General features: G+C 48.8%; 1 protein-coding gene across 1 annotated transcript; it reads left to right on the forward strand.

Annotated features, from left to right (window-relative positions):
• Positions 1–1,773: 1,773 nt before the first annotated feature.
• On the forward strand, positions 1,774–26,538 carry KCNMB4 (potassium calcium-activated channel subfamily M regulatory beta subunit 4). Its single transcript, XM_075491617.1, has 3 exons — positions 1,774–2,121; positions 15,285–15,412; positions 26,026–26,538. The coding sequence occupies exons 1-3, from the start codon at positions 1,783–1,785 to the stop codon at positions 26,192–26,194; spliced, it is 636 nt and encodes a 211-aa protein (XP_075347732.1). The 5' UTR covers positions 1,774–1,782; the 3' UTR covers positions 26,195–26,538.
• Positions 26,539–26,545: the final 7 nt, after the last annotated feature.

Consider the following 26,545-nt stretch of genomic DNA (forward strand, 5'->3'; position numbering starts at 1 on the left):
AGAAGGCAAGAAAGATGAGAAGCCACAGCCCATCTAAAGTGGGAAAGCAGGGCTGGAGCTTTCCTCAGGAAGGTGGCTTCAGGTGGCAGGCAACTAATCTACCTGATTAAAAATTTATTTGTTATAATATGAAAGCTCTACGCAGCAAGCCCCGCCGTTAAAGACTGCCATCACCACAAGCGCTGGCAGCAAAGCCTGACTGATGGGAATGGATGAACAGAGCCAAAGACTAACCAAGATGCGTTCAGTTTCTGGTATAAAAACCTATTGCAGGTTTAAGAAAAAATAAAAATAATCCCGGGCTAAGAGCCAGAGTACTTTTTCTGAAACCCTTTGGTATTAGGAAAGGCTACTACAGAGCAGCTGGCCTGAGGACAGCGTGGTAGTGCACTGGTGCAACCCAGGACAATATTTGCATCCATTTATATTCATGTCACAGCGTGGATACTTCATAGCCTTCCTGCCAAACCTTGCTCAATAGTCCATTTGGAGAACTGATGGATCAACTTTATTTTTAAAAGTTTGATGTCGCACTCTGCAGTGGGAAAGTGATTGAAAAAGGCGGCCAGAGAAAGTGCTATTTCCCATATTTATTTTTCTATTATTTCTGTACCTTCTTGTCTGCTGTATCATCAAGTTCAGCTGTCGGCTCTGAAACTGTCACATTTTGTTCTGCCTAATTGCCTATGATAAAGACTACGGAATAAAAATGTAACTATCGCTCATGGTACTTTGGCACCGAAGAGCTTGTTCTGTTGTGTTGCCGTGGTGGGAAATACTGGGTAATAACCAAACTTTATTTGCAAAATAAGTGGATTTTCTTGGATCGACTGCCTTTCTGCAGACCTGCTTCAAGGAGGGCACCTCTTAGGGCGACCTTTCAAAGGTCAATAACTTCTTCTTGAAAGCAATTCCTGCCTAAAACCTTTTGACAGCTATCATCTTGCTTTCCTGTTATCTTCAAATAATGATGAACGACTCAGAGGCTGGGTCTGTCCCTGCTGCTTGGATGCTGGATTTGGGGCTGGCGAGAGCAGAGCACTTGCCCTGCATCCCTGAAAAGTCCTGTTGAGGCAGGATGATGTTGGGCCAGCTCTCGTTATTTCCCATCTCAGTTAATAAGGTGAAAATAGCAGGTGCTTCCTCACTTCCAGATAGCTAATTTCTTTACGTTCTGGTCTGACTCTGCGTGTGTACATAGACACCTCGCAGATTTTTGACTCAAGGGGGGTACTGAGCATGACTTCACATGGGTTCTCCGGGACTTAACCAAGCCGGTGGTGAGAATTGGGAAGCACAAAGTATTTTCATGGCCTGGTTCAAGCCATGATTTTATTCTTCTGGACTTACCTGCAGGGCCGCTACCCCATCCTGTGGGGGGATGTTGGCTTAGAGGGGGACGGGCGGGTGGGGGGCCGCAACGCGCCCAAGGGCGCGTTGCGGCCCCCCACCCGCCCGTCCCCCTCTAGACATTGCACCTTGCACAGTACCCGGTATTAATCCGGACTAGCCCTCCCCACAGCAAATCTCCCGGGCCAGATAATCCCGTTGCAAGCTGTCCCTTCCACCCCCGGCGTGGCTTGAATTAGGTCAGCCGGGTTTCCATTTGCATTTTATTTATTTATCTAGGTTTTTTGTTTGTTGTTTTTTTCGCCTGCTGGTTACACGCACACCCACCCCCGTGGCTCCCAAAGGAGGCGGGGAGGGAGGCGGGGAGCGACGGGGGAGCTTTAGCCCGATGGCAGCGGCTAGCCGGCGGCGGATGCCAGCGGCGAGCGGGCGATGGCGCGGAGCCGGGCGGCTTACGAGTACACGGAGGCGGAGGACAAAAGCATGCGGCTGGGTTTCCTCCTCATCGCCGCCGGCTTGCTTTCCCTGCTGGGCTTGGGCTGTTGCTGGCTGCGCCCGGCGCTGCAGGAGCGGAGCGGCGGCGGCTCCGCCAACTGCACGGTGCTGGCGGTGCGGCAGCTCGGGGAGCGCTTCGCCTGCACCTTCTCCTGCGGGGCCGCCTGCCGCGGCACCGCCCGCTACCCCTGCCTCCAGGTCCTGGTCCGCACCTCCCGCTCCTCCGCACCCGCCCTGCTCCATGAAGACGAGCGGCAGCTCCGCACCAACCCCAAGGTGAGACCCGCGCTCCCAAAACGCGGGGCAGGGTGGTGCGGGGTGCCCTTCCACTGCCCCTTCTGCCCTCCCTTGGGGTCCGCGTCCCCCGTCACCGCCCTCCGTAGGGGTGCGGGTTTTTCTGTGGCGGTGGGGATGGATGAAGTCACGCAGCATCCCTCCGGAATGCCCCTGCGCTGTTACTCGGGAAAAAGTATATATATAGTGTATATATAAAAATACTGTACATGGTGCGTGTGTGTATATATATGGTGTGTGTATATATATAGCGTGTATATATCTACACACTAGATATCGCATAACACTATACTATATATATAGTATAACACTATATACGCACAGGCACCCCATATATATATATATATATATTTTTTTTTTTTTTCCCCCCCGAACAGCCCCATCCCGAACCATCCCTCCCACGGGAGCGGTCCCATCCGGCCCCGGCCCCGGCCCCGGCCCCGGCCGGCCCGGGGGCACAGGGGGGCAGCGCAGGGGAGCAGCGGGGCGGCCCCGCTGCCGGTCCCCGCTCCGCCCCGCCGGTGCCCCCCGGGACGCCGGTGGGAAGCCGGGGAGAAACTCCTGCCGCCGGGGAGGAGGTCTGCCCGCGGTGACCCACGCTGTTGCGCTGCGTGTCCCGGAGGGTGAGGGGCTTCCCAGGCAGCTCCCCGAAGCGCAAGGGGAAACGGTACCGGAGCCGCTGCCCATGGGGCGCTGGGGAGAGGGCTGCGCGGAAACTGAAGTTTCCCCCGTGCTGTTTTGATTCTAAAACTTCTCCAGCACCCACATGAAAACGGACAGGACGGAAGCTCTTTAAAGTTGCGTCTTCGGGCAAACGAGGGTAGTCTGAAGGCAATGCGTGACTTGTGCTTTTTCTTTCCTTAAAGGCAGCTATTCTGCTTTCTCCTTTTTCTTTTCGTGCTGAGTAAAGATCACCTTGCCAGCGTGCTGCCTGAATGGAGCAGATTTTGTTAAGTAGTTTCCAGAAAATAAAACATGCGGCAGGATCCCCCCCCCCCCCACTTCCCCCTGAAAGAACCTGAAATCGGGAGTGTATTGAAGAAGGAAATTTCAGCTCTTTGGCTGAGATGTGGAGGTAGCGCAGTGCCAAGGGTCGTGCTAAGCGTGGTGCAGGGGTCTGCGTGCAGGGGCTGGGGAGCAGGCTTGTGTGTCCAGTTTGGGATGTGCAACCTCACATCTCCGCAGTCATAGTTACACCGGTGTGGCTCTGTCCCTTGGAAGGTGAATTAAGTTCCACGCTCAGGGTTTGGGGGGTTGCTTTTTTCCCCTTGGCAGCTTGTGGGCTCGGAAGGGTGGTCAGGACAAAAATCAGCAGAGTGAGAAGCAGAACGATAAATCTGACAGGATTTGGATCAAAATGAAGCTGCAGTGCTGGATGGTGCCTGGTAGCGAAGTGGACAAAATGTTGGCCTGTGAGGGAGCTTTGCAAAGCTCACCTTTCCCTGGGGATGCTGCTGCCAGGCTCCCTGCGCAGAGGGCCGTGGTTATGGAGACGTGCACCATGAATGCCCCAGATGTCTGAGCACCAGGGCTTCCCTAAACTTCTCTTCATCTTCAGGTGGGCAGGGGGTAGTTGTGAAACGCAGGAGAAAAGCCACCCTCTCGACATGGGGCGAAGATGCCGTGTTGCTGCAGAGGGTGCAGCGCGGCTGTCCCTGAGCACGGCCCGATGGCCCTGTTGTGGTGGCCATCTCCAGCAGGGATGGGAGGTGGGAGGTGGGTGGTGAGCTGTGCCACCAGCACGCCTGGGCTCAGCAACTCTTGCAGCATTCTCAGTTTCAGCAGAGGCTTTCAAAACTGGGCTGCAACCACAATGTCTCTCTGAGTAGTCTGAGTGTTTTGGTTTGTTTTTACTTCTTGATCTCGTCTTCTCCTGCCTTTCTGGAAGTCCGGTGGGAAGAGAAGGATTGTGCCTGCCCGGGGGCTGGATTGCCATTTCTGCAGGAAGGCACCCAGAACTTCAGAAGCAATGCCCATAAATGTCACTCAGAAGCCTATTTTTATTTAACAATTAATAAGGAAACACAGGGCTGTGTGTTGGCAGCGCATTGTACTTGCATGCTGTTACAAATTCAATCCGTTTTCTCCAGCTTGCACCTTGCATCTCTAGGTGTGGGCTGTTTACCCTGGGATATTGATTGCCGAGGATTAAATCTGATTTACCAGATGAGACCAAGCAGAAAGGATGTATTTTTTGATGTTACCGCATTCTCTGGTAGTAATTGAGTTTAACTAAGTGGAAAACAACATAGGAAAAAAAAAAACCCGCTCCAATTATTTTCCTTACCTTAAGAAGCCTATGTAAAACCAATACAAAATAAGAAGAAAAGTTGTTTAGGTCTCATTAGGAAAACACACCCTTTTAAGGGAACAAAGTGTGTATGGCTGTTGCTTTGGTTTTCCCTTTTCTCCCTGGTTTAATGTCTGTGGAGCTGAGCAGTTATACTCTCCTTTTAATTTTTGTCCTAAAGTCTCACCGTCTTCAAAAGCTTTCAGGATTTTGTGCTGAAATAGATTAGTCATACCAACACAGTAGAAATCTGCTGGATTTAATGCTTGGGATCCAGTATGTATTTGTGAATGAACGCTTAAGGAGCCATTTAACCCTTCCCATTTCCGTCACCTTCTTGCAGCACACTCCCTTGTGTTCATGCAATTAGACCTACAACATGCTAATCAGTTCCAACTAACTAGAAGGAAAAAAAATGGACCAATTTTGTTTTGAACAGTCTTTAAATTTTACATTCTGTTTAGCTGCTTCTCTGTGCGGGGTAGCAATTCCGCCTGGTAAATCAATAGTGTGGGAAAGGCATAGTTCAGGCTCCTTACAACACGCAACAATACTGAATCAGTTGGCAGCTTCATTCCACCCCAAAAATCCCCAGTGTATTGGACTAAAAATATTCTACTTTCTGTAGTAGAGTGGGTTGGCGTATAAACATCTCGGCAGCTACGAATCTGTCTGTTCTAGCGAGGTCTAGCTGCAGGAAAAAGAAACTATTTTTTTTTTCTCTCTTGCTTCCTAAGATAATCACATCATTGTACAGGCCAGGATTCATTTTAGCTCTTAAAAGATTATATAGCTGGGTCAGAGTTAATCCAGAAATGTATATATAAAGCACCGGGCACGATTACATTCGTGTTCAGTCCAAGTGAGTTGTGGATTTCTTTTTTTTCTTTTTTTTTAATTTAATTGTTGTCTCAGAGGAAGAAATTTCAGCAGAGGGATGGTAGCCTTTCTTCAGCTGCCTTGATAGCAATAATAATCTCTGAGATAAGGCTTAAGGGGGATTAATTCCAAAGTCAATTTGTCACTATCGTTCTGGCCATCGAGTGTGTCGGCGGCACATACAGCCAGCACGGGGGCCAGGCTATAGGTTTGGTTGGGTGACATGACAGTGGAGTATATCAGCTGCTAAAAAGATCTGCTTTCTGGCTTTTTAGACTTTTTCCTTCCTATACTTAAAGTTAAGAGTAGTGCCGGAAGAACTCGCCGGCTGTTTTGTTGAAGGAACTTTTAAGGGATTGAATGGTGGGCCTGATGTTAGCAGTTGTGCAGCAGGACCCGGTTCTCTCCGTCCCCGTCCCTGTCCCTGGGCAGGGGAGCAGAGCAGCCAGCCGCTGCTCCTTGTCTGCGCGCCGCATCCGTGCCTGCTCCTGGCATTCTTCTTCTGTAACCGCTCAGCCTGACGACATGATGGACGGTTCTCTCTTCTGTGCACTTGTAAATACAATTGGTTTTGGTTTTTGGACTCTCTTAAATATGACCCAAGACAGAGGATGTTTAATACCAAAATATGCCCAACTCTACAATAATTTTGGGAGGGCCTGGTGCATCTGATGAAGCATCAGATTTGTGTTGGGGTGATGCCCATGACGGACAAACTCTGCAGATGCTGTCTAGCAATTCTCTGGAAGCAGCCCCACCGCCCTCCCGTCTCGCCTGGGGCACCCCTCGCTGCCCCGAGCCTCTGTGAGGGGTTGTGCGTTCGGTCACTCCCGGTGGGTTTGTCTGTGCTGACGGATGCAGGTGAAAACCAGACACGATGCTCAGCTCCAGCTCCAGTACAGTCAGCTGGGAGGGGGGCATTTTTTTGTACTAATGGAGCAAGTCACCCTGCTCATCTCCTGCACAGCAGAATGGCTGTGGCAGCGCTTCCTCCCTTCCAGGCCATGAAGATAACGCAGTAATACACGGAGATGCTCACACACAAAGTTAGGAGAAGCTCATACATTGCTTGGTGTGGTGGGTTGACCTTGGCTGGACGCCAGGGGCCCACCAAGCCGTTCTATCACTCCCCTCCTCAGCTGGACAGGGGAGAGAAAATATTTAAAAAGGCTCATGGGTCGAGGTCAGGACAGGAAGATCACTCACCAATTACCGTCACGGGCAAAACAGACTCAACTTGGGGAAACTAATTTAATTTATTACCAATCAAATCAGAGTAGCATAATGAGAAATAAAACCAAACCTTAAAACACCTTCCCCCCACCCCTCCCTTCTTCCCAGGCTTAACTTTACTCCTGATTTTCTCTGCCTCCTCCCCCCGGGCAGCGCAGGGGGACAGGGAATGGGGGTTGTGGTCAGTTCATCACACGTTGTCCCTGCTGCTCCTTCCTCCTCAGGGGGAGGACTCCTCACACTCCTCCCCTGCTCCAGCATGGGTCCCCCACCGGGTCACAAGTCCTGCCAGAAAACCTGCTCCAGCGTGGGCTCCTCTCTCTCCATGGGGTCACAGCCTCCTTCAGGCGCATCCACCTGCTCCGGCGTGGGGTCCTCCACGGGCTGCAGGTGGATATCTGCTCCACCGTGGACCCCCATGGGCTGCAGGGGGACAGCCTGCCTCACCATGGTCTTCACCATGGGCTGCAGGGGAATCTCTGCTCCGGCGCCTGGAGCATCTCCTCCTTCTTCACTGACCTTGGTGTCTGCAGAGTTGTTTCACATATTCTCACTCCCCTCTTCTGGCTGCTGTGTCACAGCAGCTTTTTCCCCTTCTTAAACATGTTATCATGACAGAGGTGCTACCACCATCACTGATGGGCTTGGCCTTGGCCAGCGGCGGGTCTGTCTTGGAGCCAACTGGCATTGGCTCTATTGGACAGAGGGAAAGCTTCTAGGCGCTTCTCACAGGAGCCACCTCTGTAGCCCCCCCACTACCAAAACCTTGCCATGCAAACGCAATACACTTGGAGATCAGGAGTCAGAAGTTGTTGGCTTTAGTGGTGCATTGTACTTTTGCATTGATACTCACCTAGAGCGTCCTTTCTGCTCCTTCATTTCATCACAAGCTTCCCAACCTGCACAGCACACGATGTGGGGTCTCTCTGCCGCACCAAGCAAATGGTACGTGCTGTGTCCTGTAGTTCACCAGCAGCCAGGACGATGGTCCTTGACAAGTCGCTTGGAGACTGAGGCTGGAGACTTGCTTATTAGTGCCATCCGTTTGTCTTCTGATGGGCTGACTTGCTTCTACTTTGGGTCCTTATGTCTGTTTACATTTGAGACTTTCTTGTTTTGTAGACAGTGTCTTCCAGGCTTGAGACAGCTTCCCTCAAAGCCTACCAAGTCTGGCTTCTTTTTCATAAAAATGTGACTGAATTAGGCAAGAATTAGTCTTTGAAAAGCAAGAAATGCAACCTGGAAGCTAAATCATGGTCAAGAGTTCACGCTTCTGTCCCTTCTGCATGATATGGAAGAATATCTGCTCCAATGAAGTGTTCAGAAGGACTGGGAATCTTCCCAGGCATCTGCAGAGACACTGGAGAGGGAGCACCCAGCAGCAAACACAGATACAAATCTTACAAAACCTTGGTGTAAAGGTATATTAGCTGCTTGCTGACATTTTTACTGAATTGAATCCTGAGTCTTTTATCCAAACACTGGCTGTGATTGAAGGGGGAATATTATTAGCCTGATACTGATTTTGAGCTGTGTAATTGAGACTGTATTTGAATTGCATAATAATTTTATCGTTGCTATGACATAGCGTAGGAGGTACGATTATGGCACCGTGTCCCAATAGATCTGCTGAAAAGGCCTCCGCTCCACTAGATTTATTCTGAATGTCTAATCTTAAGTGCTATTCTCCAACTTCATTGTAACACATTCAAGAAAAAAAACATCAAAGTAATATAGAGTGGGACACTTCAGCTGAAAATGGATGTTGCTGCACGAGCTGCAATTGAGCACAAGACGTCCTAACTTGCTTTCAAACACTTGGAATTTATTTATGTTTTGATGGTAGGATTTCGTGCCATGTCTTGTGGGGGAGGACTGTGGAATTAACCTTTCAGAAACTGCCTGTTGCCAAAGCGGGAGGTCATTTCAGGTTCATCCATCAACTCATGGCAGTGAAAGTTGCCGGGTTATGATTCCCTTTTATCCACGTGCTGACTGTGCTTTGGAAAGCAATACAGCTGATCAAGCAAAGCACCCAAGAAGTGTGCTTGGAAGGCTGAGAAAAGAGAGATCCACCACCTACGTGGATCAGAAGGGGCCAAAATGAACGTCAGGTTGGTGGGAACTGTACTGACATCCTGGGCAGGCAAACCAGTGCTATGCAGCAGGTGATAAGTCCACGTTGGAGTTGGAACTTGGGTGTTCACCATGGCTCAAGGCCTTCATCAGGTTGAGGAGATGTTTCAGGGTGACCCCTCAGATTCACGTGTTGACAATTTTGCCTTGGGCAGTGACCACTCCTCTCTTTGAGATTGTTAACCTTTGACAGGCTCAAGCAATGAGGTCCCAACGATTTATCGCAAGACCCTGAGTGTCTCCTTTATGTTTTTCACATGAAGATAAAGAGGAAGAGATGGAAATGAATCCAGTGTGTTTTCTGTCAGCTGCCGTTGGGAATACTTGTGCAAAGAGTGGTGCAAAGTGTCTCTACACCAATGCACACAGCATGGGCAACAAACAGAAGGAGTTGGAAGCCACCGTGCTGCTAGAAAGCTGTGACCTAGTTGCCATTACTGAAACTTGGTGGGACAAATCCCATGACTGGAGTGCGGCTGTCGATGGCTACAGGCTGTTCAGAAGGGACAGGTGAGGCAGGAGGGGCAGAGGCGTTGCCCTCTACATCAAGAAATGGATAGAGTATGAAGACCTGTCTCTGAAGAATAGCCATGAGCAGGTTGAAAGCTTATGGGTAAGAATTAGATACCGAGGCAACAAAGGGAACCTTGTGCTTGGTGTCTACTACAGGCTGCCCGATCAAGGGGAGCCTATTGACGAAGCCTTCTTACTGCAGCTACAGGAGGCATCGTGCTCGCAGGCTCTCGTCCTGCTGGGGGACTTCAACCACCCCAACATCTGCTGGAAAAGTAGCACGGTGAGCTGTAGGCAGTCCAGGAGACAAATGGAGTGCATTGAGGATAGCTTAAGCCAGGTAATAGACAGTCTTGATGGTCACCAACACAAGTGAGCTAACTGGTGATGTCAAGACTGGAGTCAGCCTGGGCTGCAGTGATCACGCACTGGTGGATTTCACAGTCCTGAGGGATATGGGTCAGGCAAAGAGTAAAGTCAGGACCCTGAATTTTAGGAAAGCAAACTTCCAGCTGCTCAAGGAATTAGTCAATAGGACTCCCTGGGAAACTGCCCTCAGAGACAAGGGAGCAGAAAAGAGCTGGCAGATCTTTAAGGACACTTTCCATAGAGCACAAGAGCTCTTGATCCCCAGGTGTAAGAAATCAGGCAAGGAAGGCAAGAGACCAGCATGGCTGAGTCGAGACCTGCTGGTCAAAGTAAAGGTCAAGAAGGAAATGCACAGGCAGTGGAAGCAGGGACAGGTATCCTGGGAAAAGTATAGGGACACTGCCTGGTTGTGTAGGGATGGGGTTATGAAGGCCAAGGCACGGATGGAGCTGAACTTGGCAAGGGATGCAAAGAATAATAATAAGAGCTTCTACAGGTATGTCAGCCAGAAAAGGAGAGGCAAAGAAAGTGTACCCCCCCTGACGGGCAAGACTGGCAAACTGGTAAAAACAGATGAGGAGAAGGCTGAGGTACTCAACAACTGTTTTGCCTCAGTCTTCACTGGCAACCTCTCTTCCCACACCTCTTGAGTAGATGGACCACAAGGCAGGGACTGGGGGAGCAAAGTCCCTCCCACTATAAGAGAAGATCAGGTTCATGACCACCTGAGGAACTTGAATATACATAAGTCTATGGGACCTGACGAGATGCATCCCAGAGTCCTGAGGGAATTGGCTGATGCAGTTGCCAAGCCATTCCCCATGATATTTGAAAAGTCACGGCAGTCAGGTGAAGTCCCTGCTGACTGGAAAAAGGGAAACATTGCACCCATTTTTAAAAAGAGTAGTGTCCTGGTTTCAGTTGAGATAGAGTTCATTTTCTTTATAGTGGCTGGTATGGGGCTATGTTTTGGATTTGTGCTGAAGACAGTGTTGATAATACAGAGATGTTTTAGTTGTTGCTGTACTAGTCAAGGACTTTTCAGCTTCCCGTGCTCTGCCAGGTGCAGAAGAAGCTGGGAGGGGACACAGCCAGGATAGTTGATCCAAACTGGCCAAAGGGCTATTCCATACCACATGACATCATGCTCAGTATATAAAGCTGGGGAAGAAGAAGGAAGGGGGGGACATTCGGAGTGATGGCGTTTGTCTTCCCAAGTAACCATTACGCGTGATGGAGCCCTGCTTTCCTGGAGATGGCTGAACACCTACCTGACCATGGGAAGTAGTGAATGAATTCCTTGCTTTGCTTTGCTTGCGTGCGCGGCTTTTGCTTTACCTATTAAACTGTTTTTATCTCAACCCTCAAGTTTTCTTACTTTTGCTCTTCCGATTCTCTCCCCCATCCCACCGAGGGGGAGTGAGCGAGCGGCTGCGTGGTGCTTAGTTGCCGGCTGGGGCTAAACCACGACAGTCCCAAGGCGGACCCTGGGAACTACCAACATGTCAGCCTCACCTCTGTGCCTGGGAAGAGCATGGAAGAGATCGTCCTAGAAGCTATGCTAGGGCATATGGAGGACAGGGAGGTGATTTGAGACAGCCAGCATGGCTTCACCAAGGGCAAGTCCTGCCTGACCAACCTAGTGGCCTTCTATGATCAAGAAACTACATCAGGGGACAAGGGAAGAGCTATGGATATCGTCTATCTGGACTTCTGTAAGGCCTTTGACTCGGTCCCCCACAACATCCTTCTCTCTAAATTGGAGAGATATGGATTTGATGGGTGGACTGTTCGGTGGATGAGGAATTGGTTGGATGGTTACATCCAGAGGGTAGTGGTCAACAGCTCAATGTTCAGATGGAGATCGGTGACGAGTGGTGTCCCTCAGGGGTCCGTATTGGGACCAGTACTGTTTAATATCTTAAGCAGTGACATAGACAGTGGGATCGAGTGCACCGTCAGCAAGTTTGCAGAAGACATCAAGCTGCGTGGTGCGGTTGACATCCCTGAGGGATGGGAAACCATCCAGAGGGACCTGGACAAGCTTGAGAAGTGGACTTGTGTGAACCTCATAAGGCTCAACAAGGGCAAGTGCAAGGTCCTGCACATTGAGAGCAGTCCAGCAGAGAACGACTTGGGAGTACTGGTGGATGAAAAGCTGGACATGAGCCAGCAATGTGTGCTCACAGCCCAGAGAACCAACTGTATCCTGGGCTGCATCAAAAGCAGCGTGGCCAGCAGGTTGAGGGAGGTGATTCCGCTCTCATGAGACCCCACCTGCAGTGCTGCGTCCAGCTCTGGAGTCCTCAGCACAGGAAAGACATGGACCTGTTGGAGCAGGTCCAGAGGAGGGCCACAAAAATGATCAGAGGGATGGAACACCTCTCCTATGAAGAAATGCTGAGAGAGTTGGTGTTGTTCAGCCTGGAGAAGAGAAGGCTGCGGGGAGACCTTATAGAGGCCTTCCAGTACTTAAAGGGGGCCTATAGGAAAGACGAGGACAGACATATTAGCAAGGCCTGTTGTGACAGGACAAGGAGCAATGGTTTTAAACTAAGGGAGGACAGATTTAGACTGGATTTAAGAAATACATTTTTTACAATGAGGGTGCTGAGGCACTGGAACAGGTTGCCCAGAGAGGTAGTGGAGGCCCCATCCCTGGAATCATTCAAGGTCAGGTTGGACGGGGCTCTGAGCAACCTGCTCTAGTTGAAGATGTCCCTGATCTTGCAGGGGGGTTGGACTAGATGGCCTTGACAGGTCCCTTCCAACCCAAACTATTCTATGATTCTATTCTATGATTCTAAATTTGAGTTATGGAGAGCATATTCACTGTTGTCCCCAGTTTCCAGGTGTTCCTCCTGTAGGTACTGGCAGTACTCTCTTATGCTGTCTTGCTTTGGCATGGGGAGAGACGGACATGTTGATTGGGGAAGCTCTCTGTGGACCACTTTACATCTTCCAAATCAAGCAAAATCTCTGCCCTGAAAAACTCATATTTTTAATAGCTTCATACTGGGCTCAAAGCATGGGGACCTATGTCAAAACATGTGGAGTCCTCTGTGACAGAGCTATCCTTGGAGACTGTTATAGTTTGCCGCTTGTCTGTTCAGGTGAATATCTCTTGGAAAAAGAGATCTCTGCAGTTGTTTCTAAGCCTGAAACTCAGGATGGGAATAAACAATGGTTGACCAGGTTGTGAACTTTGTGAAGGATTCACGTTATATCTGGGGGAGGTGGAAGGTCTGTGAAGGATCTGGAGGAAGTTTGGCCAGCAGAGGAGTGCTAGGGTGGTCACACTTTCATAGCAGAGGACAGAGGTAGGCTCAGCCATGAGGAAGAAACATTTCAGAGGAGAGAGAGAAGCTGCGTACTGGCACTGGTGCCACAGGAAAAGGAGTTTTTGAGATCGCTGAGAAAATTTAAGCAGAAGAACGTATATTGGTAGCTAGTTGTTTTGTCTAGTTCTGCATTGTGTGTGCTGGCTAAATAGTGGTTGGCGGGGGGGGACTCTGAGTAAAGCCTCTGAGTAAAGCTATTTACATCTACTCTCTTGCATCCCTAAACGCTGGGGGCCTGGGGAAGAGCAGGGGGTAGGGTACAGTCAGACACAGGCAGTGAGAGTACAACCGGTGGGATACGGTACCATTTCCACAGCAGTATATGAAAGGCACCACGAAGAAAAACACCGGATTGGAGAAGGTTGGGAGTGCTGGACGCTGGGCCGAGCAGGGAGGACCGGCAAGGGACCAGGCGGGATGGTGCGGCACGTCAGTGGCTGTCAGGTGGACAGAGCAGAGTCAGCATTGCGCTTGGGTGTCTTCATGCCAACGCTGCTGACTCCGTCCAGCTGCTGCACAGATGTGCTTGTGCGCTGGGAGGGTGGAGGAAAGAGGAGTGTGATTGATGCTTCCAAAGTACGCAATCAAACCAAAAACATTGCCAGCCAAGGAATATTATCTAAGATGGAAATAACTGTGTGTGATAAATACTGTGTTCTGGTTTCTGAAGCAGAGTGGTGTTGCTGCTCGTTTCTGTCCTTTGTTGTCAGCACTGGGAGAATCCTTATTTAGGGTCATCTGAACAGGGATCTAAAGGGATCTCTGTGCCATGACAACACCAGATGTGGGCCCTCGGGAAAATGGAGGCCCTTGCATGTGAAAAAGGCAAGTTTCAGCTTGGAAGCAACAAGCAAGACCTTGCAGATCCTTCCAGTCTGAAGCATAGAAGCTCCTGGCAGCAATTGTAAGCGCTGACAGAAGTGGTCAGGTTTTACATGATGAGGCCAATAAAATCCTGAGATTTCTCCCATCCCCCTCGAATGGCAAAGATTCAAGCTGTTGTACAGTGGAGACGGGCTTCTAGGTCTGTTCGGCTTGGGTATAGCGTGCAGCTGGGGGCACGGCAGGCCCCTGTGAAACCTCAGAGGAGAGGGAGAGGAAAGCACTCACTAGGCACAGTGAATCACGGTGATCTTTATTTTCAGGTTAGAGAGGGTATCTCTCTCCTTGTTGTTATTGCCTTCAGGATACTGTGAAGAAACTCAAATTGTGATCATATGGGGGGATCCCTTTAGGGGCTTCCCACACCCTGCGTCTCCTACTTCCTCATCCTACCTACGTAGGAGGCTTTTCAGCTACCTTCCCAGTCACCTTTTTCTGCTTGCAGCTCCCAACTTTAAAGGAATTAAAAATCTGTGTGTGCACCTGGAGCCTTGCTGTCCGTGCGTCCTCCGGGGTGAAAAGCCCTTATGTTATCCAAGGATCAGTTAAGCTGTGTTGCTCAGTTTGGTTCAACATCTCCTGCAATGATCTCCCCTATGGATGCCTGGTAACAATAGGAGGGATTTTGCTTGGACACTGAGATCCTGATACTGCCAATATTGGATTCAATGGACTGTTTGTTTTTTTTCTTGCTTAACTCCCTGTGGTTAGGAGGGAAGGGTGGTGTGTCAAAGACAAGACTTGGAAACAAGGTATGTGGGCTGTACGTGACCCAGAGCTGAGTCTCTGAAAGACCAGACCCAAGTGCACTGAGCTGGGGGAGGAACTCCCCTTGATCTCTTTGGGCTTTGAAACAGATGTCTGAGGGTGAGATCTGCAGATAGCTCAGCTGCATGCTCAACTCTTGTTGACTTCTATACAGCAGAAGCAGATGCTGAACCTTTCTGTTGAAGTGGGGCTTTGAACTTTCTATGCTCCTTTCCCTGTGTTGTAACAGTGGAAGAATACCTGTCTTTTGCCCGTGGATATCAGCCACATATCAGATATCCCATCACCTGGGAAAACTTGCCGGAATATTTTGGTTATTTATTAGCATGGTGCTAAAAAAACCTTGCGATTACGTGCCTCACTGAAAATAGGAAGTAATTCAAATCCAATCCATGCAACTGGCTAGAAATACGTCAATATGAAGTGATCATTTTTACATTCATCATGCAAAAACCCAAGGTGTTACGTGGCAGGTTGGTTTGATAACAGAACAAAACATGATAAAGCCTTTATTTTGTTTCTGAATGCTGGCATATTCTTTTCCAGTACCTGCAGGGCGTAAGTAGCAATTGAAGTAAAGTTCAGCTAGCTTTTCTTTTTTGTTTCTTTGGAGCTTGTACTTATTATTCTTTGCCCTTTTCAGTCACGCTGGTATTATGATGAAAATGCAGAGAAAGTGATGCCCTGTGTTCTTGAGCCCAGAAGTAACTCTGTTTTGCACCGTGTGTTGGCAGTGTTCGTACATCCCTCCCTGCGCAAGAGACGACCAGGAGAACTCTGAGAACGTCACGTGCAAGCAGAAATACTGGAAAGAGAAAGTGGGTTCGCAACCATTTACATGCTATTTTAACCAGCACTTGAGGTGAGTAATCTACATTTGCATAGGCAGAAGTGCTTATGCATCTGTTTAACAGCTGTCCATTGGTTCTCTTTGAAAATATATATAAATGCATGCATATGTATATACACACACACCCATATAGTGATGTGGTTTAGCACACAGAGTTTAGTGCATAACTTTGCAAGACAACTCTATTGATGAAAAGCTACATAGAAAGTGGAAAAATTTTTTTACCACTTGAAGTAAAAATATAAAACTCTGAGGAAAGTTTCCCTTAAAACATGTAATTTTATGGCAAAAAGCATCTTGGCTTTTAACACTCAGATGGCAAATTTCTGGCTTGGATATTAACGTTCCTTCCCTCCGTGGAAGAGAAATCCTACTGTGTTCATGAGGGGCTGGAAGAAAAGGGGAGAGCAGTAAATAGTACAAATTAACGCAGGAATTGTGTTCATAGAGGATTAATGAATCAGATGCGTGTAGTAAACGTTCACAGAACTGCCAGTTTTCATACGTGCTTGCAGAGTAGAAAGTTGTAACTTAAAGCATCTCCTCTTCTGTTTCAATTCTTACTTTTAGTACCGACGTTGATGTGACTTACGTGTGTATAAGGGTGACGTGTGGTTTCCTTCCTTCAGTAAATGGGAAGAGGAGGGAGTCCTTTTGCCTGTCTCTGATGATGACGTGCCGGGAAATAAAAGGTGATGTGGTGGCAGCAACTTGCTGTTACCGCAGCGTGCAGGCTCGCTGGGAGGACTTGGGAGAACAGCAGTGATTGGGATGATAGGTCCATGCAGACAGGGAGGCGGAAAGAGACTATTTAAGATCTCCAGGTCAGCCAAGGTTTTATGGGTTTTCGACTCCAATTCTGGAGGCATATGACACTTGCTTAATTTGATCAGCATGAGTAATTTTGGTAGAGCTGGGGAGACTGTTCTTGGTTGCTAAGTTAAGCACTCGAATAAATGTCTGCCACATCAGGGACTAAAGGAGGAGCTTGGTCCTACCCCACCAGCACTTGGAAGTTAAACAGATGAGGGAGACCTAGGTGGGAATAGCTCGGTGCTTGCTGATGCAATTCAGGGCTCAGTGTGGGAGTGTTGGCATCAGATATTTAAGTTTATTAAGACACACAGGAGGAAACTGGATGCCAGTGTGTGTTAGGACCTTGGAGGAACAGGGAGCTGGAGCAGGGTGGCAGGCACAGAGATGCCCGACTCTCCCGTGGGTGGCCCGCTAAGTGCCTTGGGGGCTTCAGGTTTGTCCTAGGCTCTCTATGATTGTTGTCCCCTCCCTGGAGAGACTGTAGACCTAGTCAGCGTGCCCAGGATGACAGTCTGTTGTCCCTGGTTAACTCTTTGCAGAGGGAATCCACCAATGCTTTGTAGCAAAAACTAGTGGTTTCTTATAGTGGGGAAAGAAGCACTGTCTACGGCATGCAGAGGTTAAAACTTAGGGCACCCTGTGTGGTGACATCAGACCTGGCAGGGACCTTCTTGGGAGCTTCTTTGGTCCACAAGGAGCTGCTTTTGATCCAAGCCAATGCTTGGATCTGCTAATCAGCAGCTGAGCGATGATTTTGGCTTCTCTGGGCAGGCGGGTGCTGCCAGTTCCCTGCGCCGCTGAGAGCCGGGACCTGCAGTAGCTGCTGCCTGAGGGAGCAGGATAGTCAGAAACATGGGATCTTCTGCAGGAGACGTCATGCCTAGGATTCATCTGAGCTGGTGTGCACAAGATGCTGTGAAAGTTAGCTTTTATAGTCAGTGGAGAGAAATAGGAGCCTTTCCTCTTACCCTAGAATAAATGCCTAATATCTGTTGGATGCCCAGATATGTTTATTTCTCTCCTGTAAAGGAGCTTAGCATGATCTGCTCGGGTGCAGGCACCTAGGTGGTAGGGGTCCAGCGCGAGGTGAGCTGGTTCTCACATCACATCTGTAGGTGAAGCAAAGGCAAAATTTTTCTGAGGCTGCATACTGCTTAGGGCCTGTCGTTTATGTAGGTTGACACTGAGGAATTGTGCAGCACTCAGGCAAGGTTTTTTCCTTACAGTTGCTGCACCCTATACTGTTAAATGTTCTTGCCAAATGCAACGGCTGCCTTGAAACGCTGCCTTTTGCTGATCATAAAACAATTTATATACAGCAGAAGAGAGGCTCGCTGCCAGAGATACTTGAAGATAGCCTAAGCTGAAATGTGTACACCGTCTATTTTCTTCTGGAGATAGGAATGAGCTTTGAGAGGTAAGTTTTGCTGACTAGGAATGTGCTTGCTTAGGTATACTTTTAGAGGTGCGATGACTAAACAGCTTGTGAAGCAGTAAGAAAACATACAAACTGAGGAAAAAATCTCTTCACTTCAAAATAGAAGTCTGCATATTTTCTGTCAGTGTTTTTTTAACTGTGTGGATGAGCTAACTCTTCTGTGTGAGACTATAAAACATATAGAATATAGTGGTAGGTTCCTTCGAGAGACTAGTATTTGCAATATTAATTCTCTCTCTTTTGAAACAGCAGAATAAAATTCTAGGTAAATATCTAGGCAACGAATGAACATCGTCTCCTCTTCATCAAATTTAATTTAGCATCATTCTCAGAATTGTTGCTGCACGCAGCGCGCGCTGTCAGGTAACACCTCCCTTCGGTTTGGTGGGGCACATTTCAACAGGCTGCTTTGAAAAGAAGAAGAAAGTGATGCCGTTTGTACAGTTCAAAGTTATACAAAAAGGGTGCGAAGCAGGCTTGGCAATTTCACTCATTCTTGGTTAATATAAACAGAGAGGCCCAGCACAACTAGTTGTCTGACATTTACCTTAGGGAACCAAAGAGCAGCTTAACTTGGGAACCAAAGAGCAGCTTAACTTGGAGCTCAGTGCTTTACTGAAAAGCGAGGCTCTGCTTTGCCACTGTAGGCACTTACCTTTCGTGTCACAGTCTCCTCTGGCTAGCTTTGGGCCAAGTGGAGCAAGCTGCATGGGAAAGTTGCTTTTCTGGAGCTCTGGTGAAGGTGCCTGTCGTTTGGTGTGGTGATACTCTGGTCTGAAGGGAGCCCTGCCCAGCAGAAACCAACCCCCAGTGTTTCAGAGCACAAAATCAGTGACAAATTCAGATAAAGTTCTCAGGCTGTTGCCAAAGGTTTGAGAAGGCACCGAGTGCTTCAGTAGTGCTACTGTAGTGCTTCCGTATTAATGGATCTCACACCGAGTATCCCAGGGGGTCTGTAGTCGTGACCACGTGCAAACAAGGGTCATAGCTGCATACCCTGAAGTGGGAGGCCTGCGGGAACAGGAGGGATGGGGGAGATCCCGTCACTTTATTCCTTCATGTTCCAGATCTCACTGACGTCAACAACAAGAACATAAAGAGAGAAACCAAGATCTCCATCAGCTCAGACCCCTCAGTCTCATGCCATGCTGAGACAGGCAGAGCAACGTGTGTCAAGTCATTTCTTATTAGTGGCTCATTTATGTGGCATTATTGCTTTTTAGCCCTGTGTTTGTCAGTACGGCAAGAACGCTCTGTGGTTCCTTTGCCGCAGCACAGCAGATGAGCCAGTCGTGCTTTATACTGCTCTGTTTGCTGCAGGATGATGTACAGAAATTCACCTGAGATTTCCAGATTCTAGTCACTGTCTAGTGATTAGCAACCACCTGTACAGTGTTGGGGTACCCTGCAGGCCATTTATCTGGGCATAATTATCTGTAGAAGCCAAGGGTGCTGAGGTAGTAGGGTGCTCATTCATAAATGGTGGAACAGAAATCTCGGTTTGCTTTGGTACTTCACAAAGTTTTCTAAATTAATTCCCTCCAGTCCGAAGATGGTGTTGCTATTCCTATCCTTTCTTTTACTGTATCACCTGTGGAGCAGTGCTTGGGCCCGAGAGGGAAAGGACTTTACTGTTAGTAAGACATAGCACTGCTCCGGCGTGCAGCCATCCAGCTGAGGAGCTCTGCGTCTTGCAACAATAGGGGGAAAAAAAATACTGATGAGTGCTTGCCATAGTGAAGGGATACGAATCATTGTGGGCAAAGTAAGTGTATGCAGATTGCAAACATCTTTAAATCCAGATTGTTTTGAATACAAAAAATATTCATAAGGTTTCCCTATCCCGTGCCCCTGCCTCTGTCAGCTTTCGCTGCGTCACATAAATTGCACGGTGTGGTGCGTAAGTGATGACAGCAATGTTTACGTGCCTGTAACTTTTTGGTGCTACGTGACTTTTTGGTAACCCCTGCACTGCAATTCTTCCCATGATGTTCAGTAATTGCTCCGAAGGCTCTGATGGAGGCCTGCTTTACCCAGCGTCTGTTATGAACTGCTTGGCAGCGCCTAACAGGGATGCGTTGCATAATGCAACAACTAATCCAGTTACCCCTGGTCAGAGCCCCACGAGGCTCCAGCCCTGAGCTCAAAGTCCTGCTAAAAATAAGTACTGGTCTCACCTTTTAGCAATGAAAGCAGAATTCCTCCCTCCTTGTCTGCTCAGTGAAAAGGAAAGGTGTGTTTTCAAAGTTAAGGTAGAGAGTTCTTTAGGGCTTTTTTTTTTAGTTTGTTCATTCTTTCACCCTGGGGCTGCTGCTGGGCAGTGGTGGTGGTGCTGCACCGTGGCCATCACCGTTCGCAGCAGAACCAGGTCTTGATGCCTGAGCAGGGCTTGAAAGTATTCAGGTTTTTTCCTCTTTTTGTCCCACTAGGTCTCTCTCTTGCCCCCGCCACTGTTCTGTGCACTGATAACTGGCGTTAGGAGTTCGGGTGCATCCCTTTGAGAGGCTTTGCGTTTACTGGAGAGCTGAATGGCAGCATTGCTAGAAACAAGAGATGGTCCATAACCGAGCTTAGGGGGAATATGTGCAACCCCTCTGGTCAACGTCTTTGAACTGAAGTATTATATGGAAATCACAGAGCAAAGATGTGTTTATTAAATGCACTACGCTTGCAGGGACAAGGCAATATCTTTAATTATATCTGCTGATTCTCACAGGGAAAAGAAACACATTTCCAGGCATGACATACCTCCTTTGGGTTCGGCATTGCTGCCTCAGCACCAGGGGGGTGATGGTGTGGGGGCTTCCAGCAAAGCTGCATCCCTGTCATGAGAGGGTTTCCCCCGGGGACAGGGGCACCTTCCCTTTTCTGTTTCCAAGCCAAACAACAAGCCTTCAGACTCTGGGAACAGGCAGGTCACCTCTATAAAAGTAGCAAGAAAAAGTCAAAACTGCAGTTTTGATGCATGCTGACCTTGCCGTGCAAAACCAAAACAGTTATGTTACTGGTTTTTTGGGTGTCCTGATAGCTATTTATTTTTCTTCCCAAGGAAAGGGGTTGTCTGCTGTGGAAGTACAGCCCTCTCCTTTTTCCTGCTTGCCTGTTAAGTACATCTTTCTCCTTTCCCCCGCCACCATCCCCTTGTTTTCTCTGCCCAGCCCTGCTAGCCTCCTCTGCCGCTCCCCCCCATCCCATGGCAGCTCTGTGGCTCCTTTCCAGGCTCCTGCTCTCCTTGCTTCTGCTATTGATAAGAGTTATTGTTTTAGAGATGGAATCCAGAGATTTCAGCTATAATTTTCTGCTCCTTTGGCCTGTATCTGGCGTTCTTGGGTGGCTGCAGTATTTTCCTACTGCTGTGGGCTTCTGTTTCATGGGCAGGTGATAACCACCCAAAGGCTCATTCTCCTGAAGGCCTTATAGGGTGTCTGGTTTCTGAACTTCTGGTTTTCTCCATCGTGGTGCAACACAGTCCTGGGGGTTTGCCCCCTCCAGCACAGCCTGGCTCTGGCTCCTCTCATCTCACAGCGCAGCCATCATGATTATCTCAGGGCTCAGAAGTAACTGTGACGGGCCACAGAAACCTCGCGGCTCACTGCCAGCAACTTTGCTCTCTTGGTGACACTCTCCGTCTGTGCTTGGCAAGACAAGTATCTCTGTGTGCATATTTCTGATTCAAAAACATGCAGGGCAGCTCTTTTGTATTAATCACTGTGTAAGCCTTGGAGTGAAAGCCAAAGGCTTTTGTACCAGGACAGTGGGATGGATCCAGCTCTTGCTGATCCCCGAGGGGGGCTGGTGCAGCGCTCCGGTAACAAGCTCAGCCCTGAGCAGGATGCTGCAGCGAGCCATCCAGCAGCGTGGCTGTGTCCCGCAGCCCAAGCAGGGCTTCTGCGGTCCTGGCTGCTGCTCTGAGTACTTTCTACAAGCAGATTTTGTTCCTTATCCCTCAGGGTTTGTTGCAGGATCGCTCAGGAGTTGACCCATGGATGTCCTCAAGCACTCTGCAGACTCAGATGTCAGAGGACGGCTGCTCTGTGCACTCGCTGGTCCCTTTGGAGGCTTGCTGGGTGGTGGTGGCTGTTCTGCTCTGCCTGAGAAGTCATTTCTTCAGGAGGCGGAGGGCTCATTTGTTCAGGAGGCGGAGGGCTCATTTGTTCAGGAGGGCTCTTCCCCTGAACTGATGCCGTCACGTGAGGATAACAAACAGCCTGGAAGAAATGAAATGCAGCTGTAGGCTAACCTCTTAGTTAATCACTAATGACTTTACTATATTTAATTCATCTGATCAATTCTAATTCTCACTCCCTCTATCTCCTCCTAATTTTTTCCCAGTCTTTTGTTTTGGACCTTACGGATCTCACATGAAACACCTATGGTTTTTAGCCTGGCACGGATCACCTGAAAACAAACATGTTTATTCTTCAGGTTTTTAGCCAGGTGGCCTCCTAGGCCCTCACTCACACTGCCCACCATGCCAGTCCCTGGCTGCTGAGCCAGGACTTGCAAGTCCTGCTTGCAAGCCACCCACCTTGTACCTCCCTACCCCTCTTTCCAAGGAGCAAGCAAAAACCTGGGGATGAGCCCAGTTACCTTGTTCGCAGGGTGCAGCACGTGGGGCCGTGACAAACCCCCAAGCCCCTGCGGTTACCTCTGCGCATCTCCTGCAGAGCCGCGGGGCGGCCGGGGCTGCGGCGTTCCTGCTGCACGGGACGTCTGCCTGCCCGGCCCCTGCTCCTCAGGCTGCTCTCGCCGTGGACTTGCAAGTTCAGTATAACCCGGGTGCTTCTGGGGAGTTTTTCCTGGTCAAGGCTGTTTTCCTCTGCCTGGATGGTCCTTCTCAGGTTGTGCCGGCCAGCTCGGCTGCATGGGCTCCCTGCCGGCACCAGCCCTGTGCTGTGGCAGCAGGGTGGTGGGCTCGGGGTCTCGTGCAGTGCGTCGTGAGGGTGCAGCAGGGCTGATTTTCCCTCCTCGCTTTGGAAGCTGTTATTTGCAGTTGTTTGCAATCTCAGCACCAAAAAGCAGAGGTAAAAGGAGTTATCTTGTAAAGGAAAACAGTGAACGTTTTCTTTTTCAATAACCCCTCTTCAGGTATTTCCCTTTCCTGTAACAGCTGCATCTCAGTGGGACCCTCTGCTGCCGTTACACCCTCTAAGCTGTTTTCCAGAGCACTTTCCATAGCTGCTGTCAGCTCTGGTGATGGATATGCAGGGGAGGGCCCCTCAGCCGGGCACTGCTGAGCCCAGGCTCCTGTCCTCCGCTGCCTCCTCCTGCCACCCCAGTGCTCCCCAGTGCTCTCCCCTATGCCCTCCGACATCTCCACGTGGGTCAGCAGATGCAGGAAAGAGAAGCTGGTCCTGACGGGAGAGAGAGGGAATCATACAAATGCAAACAAATGGCATCGTGTGCTGCCAAAGTTGATCTTGATAAATTTCCATGGGCTGTTACAGGCAGATAACCAGGACATTGCCATCCAGGAATGTGTGGTTTATCTGCTGGCAGTGCTGTCTGCCTTTATTAGCTTTTCTCATTCACTCCTGGGGTCCAGCAGTGCTTATCTGCACTGGAAAGTTAATTTGGGATAAGATAAAGAGCAGCTTAAAGCATGGTAGCTCTTCCAGAATTACCAAGCAGATTAAACCAGGTAGGATCAAGGCTGAGATTTGTCCCATCATTTTTTGGTGCCAAGAGTCAGTACTGAGAGGCTACATCCTGGAGGGTCCCTGAGCTCTCCTATGTACTGGGTCACCCTCCAGGAGTGCTTCTCTCTCCCCTTGACTAAAGAAGGGCATTTAATGTCTTAAATGTGGTGCCAATAGTCATTTAATGACGTATTTTTTGGGGGACCCAGTCATGACTTGATGTATCGTCTGAAGAGACACTGTGAGCAGTTGACAGTGAATTGCTGCACACCTTCTGCCACGTAGGAATTGCACAGGGACTCTTGCTGTAGCTAAGAATAGCAATAATATCCATCTGAACCCAAACCTCATCCTGACGCTTCATTAAAGGCCTCTGTAAGTCTTTGACTCTTTTCCAAAAGTGAAACTCTTTTCAATTACTAATTTGCAAGAGTTACAGTCGCACCTATAATGAGTGTTTGGCATTCATCGCTGCTACCTTTGGTATAGACGTTTTTCAAAATATCTAAGATTCAGTCAAAAAGATATCTTGCTTTCTCCAACCACACTTTCTTTTCTTTAACTGAATCCAGTTTTCTAGTTTGTTTGCTTGTCCCTTATTTTTGACCTCTTTGAGTAGTATCTGTTTTAAAAAAATACTTAAAATTCAACGTCACTTGTAAGCTGAGAGCTGCAAGGATTGAATGCTGCCTACTTATGGCCTCCTTGCCAATTAGCACTCTGTTATTCATGGATGATGATACAGTAAATATGAAGGAAGCAGTATTATACCTCCTGTGAAAGGATTTTTCTGTTCGGGTGCTGTCATTTATATGGCATAGACTGGTAAGTTTGTGCCCATAAAGTTAATATTATTTTATTCAATTTATGGTCTTCACATGTGCCTGATTATGTGTCTGGAGGATTTCAGTTGAGCAGACTTCACGTGTTCCACTATTGAATACACCTGGGTCTCTTTTGATAATTTTTCATGTTGCCGAGTTTCAACTTTTATATAGCTGAGATGCTCATAATCAGAGTCTTATTCTGCTCCTTTATACACAAATAAAGAGAGACATGCGGTGCCAGCCTCGGGGACTTGCAGGCTGGCATGGTGCAGAGGAACCTCCACACAGCAATTTTGGGGGAGAGACCCCCCAAATGCAAATGCGGATGCAATGAAACCAGCGATCAGGCGTAGCCTGGCGGTCTGGCTCCACTGACTCTTTAAGGATGGATAAAACCCTGTAGATTTGCAGGCATCTCCATTAATTAACTTCCTGGTGAAGGAAAAAGATTTTCTTCTTGTTTCCCCTAGAGGGAATATTTTCTTAGGGCTGCTTTCTGATCAGGATGAAGCTGTTGGCAGAGAGACAGCACAGTCATTGCACAGGTATCTGTTCCCATGTGCCACCGCATTAGGAGAGCTTAATTCCCAGGACCTGGCTGGATGAGCCTGGGTTGCCAGGATTTTCGGCTGTGAGGTTTGTTGCTCCAAGGAGCATTGGGTAACGTTGACAAAGCAACATGGGATGGCAGTGCTCCATGTAAGTGAGGACCAATATGAGTCACGACTATATGTATTTTCCTAATTAGAGAAAGTTCTCCTATCTTTGCAGATAGTTCTCCAGCAGACTGTGTGTCTCTGGCTGTAGATGGGAAAGCAGCAGCAAAGTGCAAATGCCACGAGACCGATTTAATAACTCTGTTAAACTTCAGGGAGAGCAGAAAGAGCCAGAGCTGAGGAAAACCTGCCATCAGATTTCCCAACCAACTTCCCAGACTTGGAAGAGGCAGATGGGCACCTGATCTTTCAGACGTGTGGCACAGCTGAATTTCCAAGCCTCTTGAGATGCCTCCTCTTTGCTATTGTCCTCCTCCCTCCGTTTCCCTTTGGAAATGCATAAATCCGTCACAAACCCAAACGTGACTGTGTGTTAGATGCTGTTGGTGGAGGCATGGGGGTTCAGATCTTCAGGGGAAGCTCCCCAAAGTGTCCCTGCAGGAGCGTACTCAAGCCCACTGAGCAGCTGGTGTTTGCAGTACCAAATCGCAGCTTATTGCTGAAGTAGCCTCTGCTGGGAAGAAGCTGAGTGGGAGCCTCCGGCACGCCGGGGCTGGGCAGGAGTCCTCCTGGGGTTAGGTTTTGTGCAGACCCCTGCCTGCCAGTGTGGCTGGGCTAGCCTGGGCCACCAGTGGTGCAGCGCTGAAGACAGGGGCTGACTCTCCATCCAAACCCAAACCACAGCCAGGGCTTTGTCAGGAGCCTCCATGTAGCCCCATGGACACATCAGGGCTCAAAGCTAAAAGGGAAGCTTTAATTGCACTTTGAACTCATTGCGCGGCATCTGATGCCATTTGAGGTAGATGTGTATAACTGCTGCCTTGCATTATGTTTTCACTAGAGTGGTTTTTCAATCCACAATGTGCTATTGTATCTCTCATGGCTGTTTGTGATGACCACGACCCCTGGGACACCTGAAGTACCAATGCTTTTTAAATTTTTTTTTAATCTGAATGAACTTGTTAGCCTGTAACCACTGCAAGTGGAAAGCCCTCATGTCCTGCCAGGGGCGCTGGTGATAGACGGGCCAACGAAAGCAGTGAATGAAATGGTCCACTTAATCATTTTGTAACACTGTTGCAAATAAAACACCTTTATTGTTTCCATGGCAGATGCTTTCCACTTACGATGAACTGATGATGTCTAGTTGATTTATATTTTCTCCCTCTTCTGTCCCTCCTCTTCGTAGGCCAGATGATGTGATGCTGAAGCGCACCCATGATGAGACTGTCCTCTTGCACTGCTTCCTCTGGCCTCTGGTTACGTTCTTGGTTGGAGTCCTCATCGTGGTCCTGACCATCTGTGCCAAGAGCTTGGCTGTCAGGGCAGAGGCAATAAAAAAGAAGAAGCATTTGTAAACAGCAAGGCTCTTGATGGAAAAGAAAAACCTGCCAGAAGGTCTCAAGTGGGGCAACTTGACACACCTGCAGGTCTGCAGGGCTCCCAGCTGCGCCTCCTTCCAGTGTCTCATCTGACGGTGGAGTTGCTCTTGCCTCAGGATTAGTTTTGGGAGACTGTCCCATGAAATGTCAGCTAATTGCTTTGTCTGCTATGACAGTAAATAAGTATATTCTACCAAAAAAAAATCTACACTGCACCAAATATGCTGTGCGCTGTTAGTCCTGAACAGCAGCTACCCAGGTCCTAGCAGTATTGAGAGACAGTTTATAAAAACCCCTGATGTCACTCATTTCACCTCCACAAAGTGA

This window comes from Mycteria americana, chromosome 1 (assembly GCF_035582795.1).
Source record: "Mycteria americana isolate JAX WOST 10 ecotype Jacksonville Zoo and Gardens chromosome 1, USCA_MyAme_1.0, whole genome shotgun sequence".
Taxonomy (NCBI): domain Eukaryota; kingdom Metazoa; phylum Chordata; class Aves; order Ciconiiformes; family Ciconiidae; genus Mycteria; species Mycteria americana.